This window comes from Pyrus communis, chromosome 5 (genome assembly GCF_041283825.1).
Source record: "Pyrus communis isolate YQ-2024b chromosome 5, ASM4128382v1, whole genome shotgun sequence".
Lineage (NCBI taxonomy): Eukaryota > Viridiplantae > Streptophyta > Magnoliopsida > Rosales > Rosaceae > Pyrus > Pyrus communis.
Window position 1 is genome coordinate 18,120,276 of NC_142569.1, and position 12,235 is coordinate 18,132,510.

A 12,235-nucleotide genomic window follows, 5' to 3' on the forward strand; every position below is an offset into this window, starting at 1 on the left:
TATGATGACTTATCTGAACCTCTGCAGCTTGTTAGTCTCCGTAGCAAGGCTTATCATCCTTGAGAGGACATCACTAACCATCAAAAACGACGTCACAAGACTTGTTTGAAAGTCCCATTTGCCTACTAATTGTGGGAGCAAAATATCTATAAAAAAAACATTTACGCGTCTTAAAACGCTCTTCCTTCCTTTAGTTGAAAACATTTCTTTCATCCTTCTTAACTAAGTTCTTTGACTCTTAATAGTAGGGCAAAATGTCCTCTTCTTAGCTAACTTCTTTGACATTTTCGTCCAACACTAATTTTCTATCTCCTTCCTTTTGCTTCCTAAGCCATCCCCACTGCATGTCATTCTAAACAGGGCTGTTTGAACAGCTGCTCTACTTGCACATTCCAATGCCATCGCAGTTGTCTCGGTTGATGAATCAATCAATTACTGTTCAAATGGCATAATCCGAATCCAGTTCTAAGGGGCCTGACTGGTAATTTATAGAGAGATTAAAGAGAAAACGATGCCATCCAAATTCTTGTAAGTTCGTTGATTCTATGGTACTTTCCTTAGACATGAGATTTTGCTTTTGATATTTTCTCTTTATTACAACATTACGTAAAATATTAATCCAACCTCAGTGATTTTTTACTAATTGAAGTCTCGTATAAATTCTTTTACACGCAAAGTAATGAGAACCTTAAATATTTGAGGCAAAGAAAAATTGAAAGCTGAGATTTCATTGAAGTTCTAAAGAAAATTGAAAATTTCTTGAGAACCGCGAGCGCTTGATTATTTACAATTCCCTATTTTATATTCATTCTTTGTGTTTATGTTTAACCAATTTATATATATATATATATATATATATATATATATTTGTACCAGGTTCTCCTTGCTTCCATGTGTAAGAATGGTGGAAACTGAGAGCTCATTCTTGAAGAATGGAAGCATCTTGTTAGAGGATCTCATTGCTTCTTGTGAGGGCAAATCGAGTCCTATTCGCACTTACTCTGCTGATGAGCTAGTCAAGGCAACCAACAATTTCGATCCTTCTTTCATTATAAGTGAGGATTCATCCTTCAAACTGTTCAGAGGTCTTCTAGATGACCGGTCAATAATCATTAAGAAGTACTTGCATTGGCCCAGTGAAGCTGAAGCTAGGTCCATGGCCATTCGTGATATTATCATATCGATGCAGATGAGTGCGCACAAAAATGCTTTGAAATTGTCGGGCTGCTGCTTAGAGTTCTCTCTACCAGCTCTGGTGCATGAAGATGCAGCAAAAGGAGCTCTCGACTGCCATGGAGGTTTAGGGGATACTCGCTCCTTACCATGGAAAACTAGACTGCTAATCGCAACGAAAGTAGCTCATGCACTTGCATATCTCCATACCGCCTTTCCCAGGCCCGTCATTCATAGGGATCTAAAGCCCACGTGCATTTTCTTGGACGATAACTATTCTCCCAAACTCTCCAACTTTTCACTATCCATAACGATTCCTCCTAAGCAATTTCATGTTGAAGATGTAGTGAAAGGGACATATAGGTATGCTGACCCTACCTACATCGCAACTGGTTACATTACAGAAAAAACTGATGTTTATAGCTTTGGTGTGCTTTTACTTGTATTCTTGATGGGACGAAAAATTAGGGTTGTCGATAAATCAGCAGTGGTAGAAGACCTCACTTCATATGTGGATGCTAATATCCTTAGGGAGGTAAGGGCAGATGAGCAAGCACAACAGCAATTGCAAGCTTTCTTAGCACTGGCATTGTTGTGCACCCAGGACGGAAGGGAATCAAGGCCATGCATGACTGATGTAGCCAAAGAACTTGTACGAATTGAGAAGTCTATTTTGCATTGCTAGATTAACTCGTCCGGATTGGTTGTCATAAAAGGGGATATGTTGGTTCAATAGCATTATATGGATCCCTACTTGTATTTGTTTAGCAAGAGATGGTGAAACCTGTAGCTACCAAATTTGCATTCTGTGTATCTCTGTGCTCAACCGCTCCAGGGCAAGTTCGACTAGCATTTTTCTAACAGTGACAAACGAAGATCAATCATTATTACCATGGAAAACTAAGTTGTGTATTGCAAAGCACCTTGTGAATACACTTAAATGTAGCTCTATACCACCTTCCTAACCCCATCATTCGTAGATATGTAACACCTGCCATATTTTCCTGGACCGTGACATTGTTCCCAAAACTTCTGTATGCAACTTGTGTTTTTTATACATGATACATGTGTACGACTAAGCTCTCACTGGTCTTCAATGATATATATGCATTCTGCCCTGCTCTAAGGATATGTGCAGATTAATGGGGAGGTGGGATTGAAAGTGTTGATTAATGTACTTATTTTCTATTGGTGACAAATTATTTGAAAATTTGGTATAAAATTTGGTCTGCCTAATATTATTCTTTATGCTTGATGGTTTGGATCTAAACATTGGGGAATTGTAATCAATCTCAGACAGAGGCTTGCTCCAAATTTCCATTTGTTTTTTATTCTACTGCAGAGCTCAATAGGGCAACCAACAGCTTCAATCCTTTTAGCATTATACAAAAGGATTTACTCTACGGCGTGTTTCAGGGCTTTTTCTTTTTCTTTTTAGATGATCAATCAATTATCATTCGGAAATTCATCACATTGGGATTGGGGTGGCAAGCAGAGGAACTGTCAATGACCCTGCTTCTTCTATGAAACATTCAACCAGTTTTCGGGTGATATGTAAATTTGGAGGTGGGTTTGAAGGTGAGATTGTAAGGCCTTTGATGTGTTTTGCGTTGCATGATGGATGAGTGTTTCATGTATGTGATTTTGACACAGCCTCCTATTTCCTAGTTCCTTGTTTTTTCTTTCTTTCTTTGCAAGTCACCAGTTGTTTTTATTATGTTTATTTCTTCGGCTGGCTCACCGCCTACTGCACCATGTAATTTCTTAACAGGCCAGGCATCGTTGACGTTGCAAAGCACTATCAATAAACTTCCAATTCTTCAAAACTCTAGTCATCTGTCCTCGGAAGAAATGAAACTGCTAGAGTAGAAGCACTGCTGATCTACTTGCACAAGTCATCCAACAGAGGACTGCTGGAGAAATCAATCGATCTACTGAGTTGGTGCAGTCTAATATTATCATACGTTGAAACAATGCCATCAAAACTCCTGAAACTGTAAGTTATCAGCATATTTCAGATTTGATTCCTCTATTTTTGTTTATGGTCTGGAAAGTGCTAACGACCGTTATTTAAAGTCCTGAACTCAATCAAAATTTTCATGTGATGAACCCGAATGTAATCTTTTTTTGATAACATAAAGCATTGAACGAGAGATCTTCCAAAAGTACATAGTACCACATGAATGGGGAAAAAAATCAATCTCTAATTCGTTCTTCTTGTTCAGCCAAGTTTACGAGTATAAGTTTTACCCATAGGCTAAGCATGGTATCAGAGCAGGTGTACCGCACTAGATAATTAGGAGACTGTTAACATTTCAACATTTTATTTTCGTTGTTGGCAATGGCAAGTATCAAATATATATATAGTTTCATTAATTTTTCGTGTGTTACATATGTCTATATATATTTGTGCTCGGTTCTCAAGGCTACCATTTTGTAGAAAGAAGAAAAGAGATATCGAGTCGTCATACTACAAGAATCCAAAAAAGTTATCAGAGGATCTCTTTGCTTCTAGTGATGGAGAATCTCATCCTATTCATTGTTACTCTGCGGATGACCTCATCAAGGGAACCAACAACTTCAGTCCTTCTCGCATTGTAAAACATGGTGGCATTGCAATACAGGGTCAATTCTACGATATGTTTATGGTATCAAAGTACTGCATTCGGAGCTGGTCAAATGAGGATAGGGATAGGTCTTGCGTTATTCGTGACATTGACATTTCATTACAGATGAGCAACCATGATAATGTTTTGAAACTCTTGGGCTGCGGCTTAGAGTTCCCCATATCAGTGCTGGTGCATGCATACGCAGCAAAAGGAGTTCTCAACCATTATGGAAGTTTAAGAGGGGATAATGAAGATCAAATCATACTACCATGCAACATTAGATTGCGTATTGCAAAGCAGCTTGCCAGTACAGTTTCATATCTCCATACCCCCTTTTGCCGAACCCATCATTCATAGGTATCTAAACCCCAGCTGCCTGTTCTTGGATGATGACTATGTTTCCAAACTTTTCAGCTTCTCGCACTCTACAACCATTCCTCCTACGGAATAAGATGTCGAAGATGCTGTGGGAGGGACCCCTGGGTACCTTGACCCTGCCTACATGCGGCCTGGTCTCATTTCAGAAAAAACTGATGTTTACAGCTTTGATATTCTTTTAGTTGTTTTACTGACGGGACGAACACCTTGGGAGCTTTGATATTCTTTTAGTTGTTTTACTGATGTTTACAGCTTTGATATTCTTTTAGTTGTTTACAGCTTTGATATTCTTTGGTTCACACTTGGCGTTTAGTAAACAACAAAACAAGGTAGTCAAATTAATGCATCAAAGCTTTTTTCGACAACATTCTGTAAAATTGTAATCAATCTCAGACAGAGGCTTGCTCCAAATTCCCATTTGTTTTTTATTCTACTGCAGAGCTCAACAGGGCAACCAACAACTTCGATCCTTTTAGCATTATACAAAAGGATTTTCGGTGTGATTGGTGTGGCATTAGGAAATTCATCACATTGTGATTGGTGTGGCAGGCACAGGCCTGCTTACGCATTGTGCTGGTTTTCGGGTGATAGGTGAATTTGGAGGTGGATTTTGAAGGTGAGATTGTAAGGTCGTTGATGTGTTTTGCCTTGCATGATGGACGAGTGTATCATGTATGTGATTTTGTCACAGCCTCCTATTTCCTAGTTCCTTCTTTCTTTCTTTGCAAGTTGACAGTTGCCTTTATCATGTGTATTTCTTCGGCCTGGCCCACCGCCTACTGCACCACGTAATTTCTTAGCAGGCCAGGCATCGTTGACTTTGCAAAGCATTACCAATAAACTTCCAATTCTTCAAAACTCTAGTTCTCCGTCCGCACAAGAAAATGAAACTGCCGGAGTAGAAGCGCTGCTGATCTGCTTGCACAAGAAATCCGACAGCGGACTGCTGGAGAAATCGATCGATCTACTGAGTTGGTGCAATCTGAATCTTATCATACGTTGAAACAATGCCATCAAAGCTCCTGCAACTGTGAGTTATCAGCATATTTCAGATTTAATTCCTCTGTTTTTGTTTATGGTCTAGGAAGTGCTATCGACCATTATTTAAAGTCCTGAACTCAATCAAATTTTTCATGTGCTGAATCCGAACTAATCTTTTTTCGAGAACATAAATTGTTGAACAAGAGATCTTCCAAAAGTATTTAGTACCACATAAATGGGGAAAAAATCATTCTCTAATTCGTTCTTGTTGTTCAGCCAAGTGTAGAGTATAAGTTTTAGCTATAGGCCAAGCATGGTATGAGAGCAGGTGTACCGCACTAGATAATTATGAGATTTTTAACATTTCAACATTTTGTTTTCGTTGTTGACAATGGCAAGTAAGAAAGACATATACAGTTTCATGAATTTTTTGTGTTACATCGTGTATATATATTTGTGCCAGGTTCTCAAAGCTGCCATTTTTTAGAAAGAAGGAAAGAGAGTCGTCATACTACAAGAATCTAAAAAAGTTATTAGAGGATCTCCTTGCTTCTAGTGATGGAGAATCTCATCCTATTCATTGTTACTCTGCGGATGACCTCATCAGGGCAACTAACAACTTCAGTCCTTCTCGCACTGTAAAACTGGGTTCATACGCAATGTTCAGGGGATTTCTGGATGGCCGATCCATTATCGTATCAAAGTACTACATTCGGAACTGGTCAAACGAGGATAGGGATAGGTCTTGCGTTATTCGTGACATTGTCATTTCATTGCAGATGAGCAACCATGATAATGTTTTGAAACTCTTGGGCTGCTGCTTAGAGTCCCCTATACCAATGCTGGTGCATGAAGACGCAGCAAAAGGAGTTCTCAACCCTGATGGAAGTTTAGGTGGGGCTATTGAAGGTCAAATCATACTACCATGGAACATTAGATTGCGTATTGCAAAGCAAGTTGCTAGTGCAGTTTCATATCTCCATACCGCCTTTGCCGGAGCCATCATTCATAGGCATCTGAACCCCAGCTGCCTGTTCTTGGATGATGACTATGTTCCCAAACTTTACGACTTCTCGCTCTCTATAACCATTCCTCCTCCGGATTCGGATGTTGAAGATGCTGTGCGAGGGATGTTTGGGTACCTTGACCCTGCCTACATGCGGTCTGGTCGCATTTCAGAAAAAACTGATGTTTACAGCTTTGGTGTTCTTTTACTTGTATTCCTGACGGGACGAAAAGCTGTGGAATTTAATCAGGCGGAAGGATATGAATTTGTGATTTCTTATGTTCTTGAATGTTATGGTCAAATCAGGGCGATTGTCGATCCAAAAATCTTTGAGGAGGTGGGGGAAAATGAGCAAACACAACAGCAGTTGCATGATTTCCTAAACCTGGCATTGTTTTGCACTCGAGATAGAATTGAAAGCCGACCAGATATGGTGGATGTGGCTAGAGAACTTGTTCGAATTGAAGAATTTGTTATGCCCAGCTAGGGGCTAGTTTGGGTTGCCGTGTTTTTTTTTTTTTTTTTTTTTTTTTTTTTTTTTTTTTTTTAAATATTTCTATTGTACTGTGAGAATAAGTCGTCGTAAAAAAAAAAAGGTAAGTGTTTAATAAACTATATTGCTAAAAGTTCATTTAGCAAAAATAATAAAAATTGTCAAAGTGTTTGGTAAACTTTTATATAAAACTGGTGTAAAATGACACACGTTAGATGTTTCATGAATTTAATTAGGTAGTTAAATATTAGTCAATTTGTTACATATACTTTTTTCTTCTTCTTATAGCCTCTGTCTTACTTTACCTAGGCCTTATTTTAAATACTTAATATTACAAAATTGCTTTAAAATATTGAAATAAAGGCAGCTAAAAAATGCCGTCAAATATATAATAACAGTCTAATATTCTCGAGTCAATTGAAATACCCTCAACTATATACTACATACTTCAAAGAGATCAGATATTTAATACATTGAAAAATGTATGAAACTATCCAAATTACAATAAAACAAAGAAGAAGAAGGTGAAAGTTTAGAAGGAAATGAAAGCATGTATTAATATCTTCTAAGTTGAAAAAAAATTACAGTATAGGAGAGCTTCTAATTTATACTAGCCTATCAATAAATAACTAATTTTACAACCTTCTAACGAACTCTTCTAATAGCTTTCATCAACTAGATCAATTTCGACCGTTCAATTATAAACTAATCTCCAATAAAAACATCTTTTAGTACTCCCCATCAATCTCAACATGGGTAACCAAGCTTGAGATTGAAACTTTGCATAACATGACTATGAACTCTCTTGGACATAAGACTACGAAGAGTGCTACGATGTTTCAGAAAAAAACAGGGGACTGTGAAGTCCCACTGCTGCTGCTCATTTTATGCAGTTAAAGTCTTCGCCATCCCATCTTTGGTGAATAGTTGAAGGAGGATTGGATTTTGTTTGTAGCCTCAAGCATGGACTATGAAGCACGTTCAAATGCCAACTGTCATATGAACTCCATTAGAGATTGAGAGAACTGCACCAACCGATCATCACTTGCCTGTAGAAATCTATTGCAACACCACACTGGTAGAAATCTAAACGAACAATGATGACGATCTACTACATCTTCTAAAATCATTTTACACTAACAGAAATATACTCGACAGTAATATGCTTAAAAGACAAAGCTCAAAGACATGATTGAAATCTCGGGCCTTTCTATTACTCATGATTGAAATCAACCGAGAATCAACTTCAATAACGTTCTCCTGGTGGGATGTGGGCCTTCTTATCACTCATGGCGATTCCCAGTCTTCTCAATCTTAGACAGCTCGAGATGTTTATTGTTCGCGAGGAAGAATGTCTGCAATTGCTTCATTTCATCGGTATGAAGTCAGCCTCAGCTTCTACAATACCTTTTACGACCGCTGACCAAATGTCCAGCCGTGGACCCCGCATCATTTGTTTTATTCCAATGGAGATCTTTAATAGATAGTTGTTTATGGATTTGGATTCCGCTGGATTTGGAGATCGTAGGAATTCTTACATTCTAACCGTTCATCGTACATCGTGCTTTCAGAAATTATTTGAATTTTATTATTTAAAATTAAACACAAATAGTACCTGACAAAAAATGTTCGCATGATATACGATAAACAACTAAAATGTAAGGATTTCTAAGATCTCCACCATTTGGATCGAGATGGAACCCTCATCCGTTGTTAATGAGAATGCAAACAATGCGGGTGAAATGCCGGATAACCACCTTCTCCATTCTCATTCTCATGACACGAGCAAATGGAGGAGATGGTCATTAGCCACCTCGTAGGAATATGATGGTCATTAGCCACCTCGTAGGAATATGGACGAATCACCACTGGCGTAAAGATGCTTCTTTTTGCGTTGTGAACCGGTGGTTAATAGAAATGATCAACAAGACGTACTATGGAATCATATCCGCATGTAAAATCTCATGTGTCATTTGAGAAAGAACTAATGTTGATTTTTCATGTGGAAAACAATATTATTATTGGGGTTAATAGATTCTTGTCCAAACTTAAAGAGAAGTTTGTAGTTTCTATTAGTCTTTTTGAAAAAACAAAACAAAAGTGGAGAATTATTGGCACTGGTGGATCCAGGATTCTAACCTTGAATGATCCTAGTATAAAATATTTAAGGATTTTGTAGACGAAAATAGCACACAACGCGCAAAAAAATTTATGTATTTTTTAAACGAAACAATTCGTCGAGCACTTTGTGTATATGTGAGTGGCCTTGTTTTGTTCTTTAGGGATTAGAAGCCTTGCTAAAATATTCAATGTCAATCTTTCTTGACATCCAGTAACTTGAAAGCTCTTTCCTAAGAACAAGTAAATCAAAGGTTTTTTTTTTTTTTCCTAAGATACTAGTAACTTGAAAGATTTTCTTTCTTATAAGATAGTCATATTAGTAATTTAGTTCTTTTTTTTTTTTTTTTTTTTTTTGAAAACTGGTAGATTAAAACCGGGCGAAGATACGAAACGAAACATACGCTACAACGAGGCAAGCAAACATGAAACAAAGAAATAGACAAAGGGCAATGGTGAGAGTTACAGAGGAAACGCAGTAACCAAGTTAGCGTGTTGCCCTCACCAAAGCCCCCTGAGCCCTAAGGAGGGCAAGGTAATCCGTCATTGTGAAGGACATGAACAAGCGAAGATGGGGGTCTGTTAACCCAAGTAACATCGCACATCTCTAAGCATCTCTGCAATGCCAAAGCATCTGCTACTAGATTGGCTAGTCTTGGGATCCAAGACTAGTAATAATCCTAGAAATAATCCCCTAGCCTTTTAGCTTTCACTAAGTAAGGGAAAGCTTCCCATCTACCCTTGTCGAGCGAGTCCACCAGAGAGGAGATAGACTTCTGGGAATCAAACTCCACAACCACCTTACTAAGCCCCAACCAAAGACCAAATTCACACCCCTTAAGGATAGCCATTGCTTTTGCCACACCAGCACAAGGGGCTTGAATAACGTACCTGATCGCAAGCACAAAAGAGCCTTTGTCATCCCGCACAACAATTCCAGCGAAGCCAGAACGCGTCTGCATCGACCAACTAGCATTAACATTTATTTTGGTATACATCGTGGTAGGGGGAACCACCTGGGCAATCAATCATCCTCCGGAGGGACAGGAGACGGGAGTGGATACACATCACATACAGCTGCACTGAAAGCACCTGCCGAGTTATTAATGGCACAAACCACTTGGGTGGGGTCGATTGGTCGCCGATTAAACAATAAATTGCAACGAGCCTTCCATATATGCCAACACGTGAAGGCAACATACGAGAACACGTGCAACTGGTCCCCACTGTCCCCCAATTGACTGTAAGCCACCGAGTCAACCACTTTTTATCCAACTAGAGACTCCACTTCTATCAATCTTGTAATTTAGTATCCACCAAACCAAATGGGTTTTACCTATGGGCAAAATAAAAGAAGGTGTTCAATTGACTCCTTCTGAAGATGGCATATTGTGCACATCAGGTTAAGGGCAGATTAACGCTTAAACAGGTACTCCATCGTGGTAAGAGCGCAGTGGAAAGTCTTCCATAAAAAATTCCTAATTTTTGCAGGGGTTTGCAGTTGCCAAATAATCTTCCACACACGATTTGGAGTGGCACGGGACGTGAAGGGATGAGAAGGCAGAGGAGGGAAAACACTAGCATACATCGAAAGGTACCCGGATTTCACCGTCTAAACGCCAGTCTTAGTCTCTGGTTAGATGAGGCGATCCTTTCCTGTAACATCGCCAATATTAGTACCTGTAACAACTTTCAGCTCTTCCGTGAAAATGAAGGGTATGAGAGAGTTTATGTCCCGCGTTCTGGTGATTGGGCTCAAAAAAGTTCGAACCCGAGTATCCATAGTAACTGACGCCGGTCCCCTTGGAATAGGGTGGCCCAAAAGAAGGGAGGGGAGCCAACGATCGACCCAAAACTGCACTTCACGCCCATCAAAAATCTGCCATTGTGCCCATTGCAAAATTAAATCTCTACCCACAAGTAAACTAGTCCAAGCCCACGAAGCTCGGCTTCACCGGTTGGCGTCAAGAAAGGAGCAATGTGGAAAGTACTTGGCCTTGAGAACAGAGGCCCAAAGCGAATTTGGCTTCATAATCATCCTCCAACATTGGATAGCAAGGAGAACATCATTAAAAATTTTAAAGCATCTTAAACCCATGCCCCCATCATTTTTCGGGCGGCCCATTCGACATTTAGAGACCCAATGAATTTTTTTTTCACCATTTTTCTGCCCCCACCAAAACCCCATAATCATAGAATCCAATTCATTACAAACTGCATCTGAAAATTTAAATAACTTCATTGGGTAAGTAGGGATGGCTTGGGCCACAACTTTTATCATGACCTCTTTGCCAGCTTGGGATAAGGTGCACTACTTCCAGCCTTGGATTTTCCCCATCATTCTACCTTTCACATAAGCGAGGCCTCGACATTTGGATCGACACCAAATAGTTGGAACCCCCAGGTAGGTCCTCGGATTAGTCACCACTGGTACACCAAGAATATTCCCTAGCTCATCTGAAACTGCCGCAGGGGTATTGGCACTAAAGAACACACACGATTTTTGTAAGTTTACTGCCTGGCCGAAAGCTGCACAGTAATCCTCAATGAGCCGACCCAACACTTGGCAGTTTGATCTATCAGCCTTTAGGAATATGAAAGTATTATCAACAAAGAAAATATAGGAAATGGACAGGCCATGATGGCTTATCTGAACCCATGCAGCTTGTTAGTCTACGTAGCAAGGCTTATCATCTTTGAGAAGACATCACTAACCATCAGAAACAGGTATGGGGAAAGTGGGTCACCTTGTCGAAGCCCCCTCGAAGGGACAAATTTATTACCCAGTTGACCATTAAGAAGCACAACAAAATTAACCGAGCTCACACACCCCATAATGATCCTCCGCCAATTATGGTGAAACCGCATCCTCTCCATAACCGCATCCAGGAAGTCCCACTCCATACGGTCATAGGCTTTGTGCATGTCTAGTTTAATACCCATCTCAAACTTAGACTTAGTTTTCCTGAGCTTGAGGAAGTGGAAAAGCTCATGTGCAATCCCAATGTTATCCTGTATTTGTCTTCCCCCAACAAATGTGTTCTGCATAAGAGAAATAATCTTTGGAAGTAAAGGCTTTAGTTTGTTTGATAAGACCTTGGAGAGCACCTTGTAAGAGAAGTTACATAAGCTAATAGGTCAAAATTGAGAGATAGATTCGAAGTTCGGGACCTTTGGGATCAAGACAATATGGGTCGCATTAAGTTGACGAGGATAAGTGTCACCTTTTGACAAAAACATAACCAGCTTAGTAACCTCCTTAACAATACTATCCCAAAAGGAATGGTAGAAAACTCCTTGAAAACCATCCGGGCTTGAGGCCTTCAAATCACCCATTTGCCAAACTGTTATAGCAATTTCCTCCTTGGTTATCGGCAATAATAAAACATGGTTCACACAATCAGTAACCGACGAAGTGATGCACTCTAGAACCCTTCCCCGCTCCCTCGGCCTCTCTGACTTAAACAGGTTGATGAA

At 39.5% G+C, this 12,235-nt stretch overlaps 2 protein-coding genes and 1 pseudogene across 2 annotated transcripts; all 3 read left to right on the forward strand.

Annotated features, from left to right (window-relative positions):
* The first annotated feature begins 203 nt into the window (after positions 1–203).
* Positions 204–2,252, forward strand: LOC137722627 (non-functional pseudokinase ZED1). The gene is made up of 2 exons (XM_068461680.2): positions 204–528; positions 877–2,252. Exons 1-2 carry the CDS (start codon positions 512–514, stop codon positions 1,856–1,858), a joined length of 999 nt encoding a protein of 332 aa, XP_068317781.2. The 5' UTR covers positions 204–511; the 3' UTR covers positions 1,859–2,252.
* Positions 2,253–2,313: 61 nt separating this feature from the next.
* Positions 2,314–4,380, forward strand: LOC148696917 (non-functional pseudokinase ZED1 pseudogene; annotated as a pseudogene).
* A 524-nt stretch (positions 4,381–4,904) lies between these two features.
* On the forward strand, positions 4,905–6,703 carry LOC137726845 (non-functional pseudokinase ZED1-like). The gene is made up of 2 exons (XM_088694667.1): positions 4,905–5,190; positions 5,605–6,703. Exons 1-2 carry the CDS (start codon positions 5,168–5,170, stop codon positions 6,632–6,634), a joined length of 1,053 nt encoding a protein of 350 aa, XP_088550793.1. The 5' UTR covers positions 4,905–5,167; the 3' UTR covers positions 6,635–6,703.
* Positions 6,704–12,235: the final 5,532 nt, after the last annotated feature.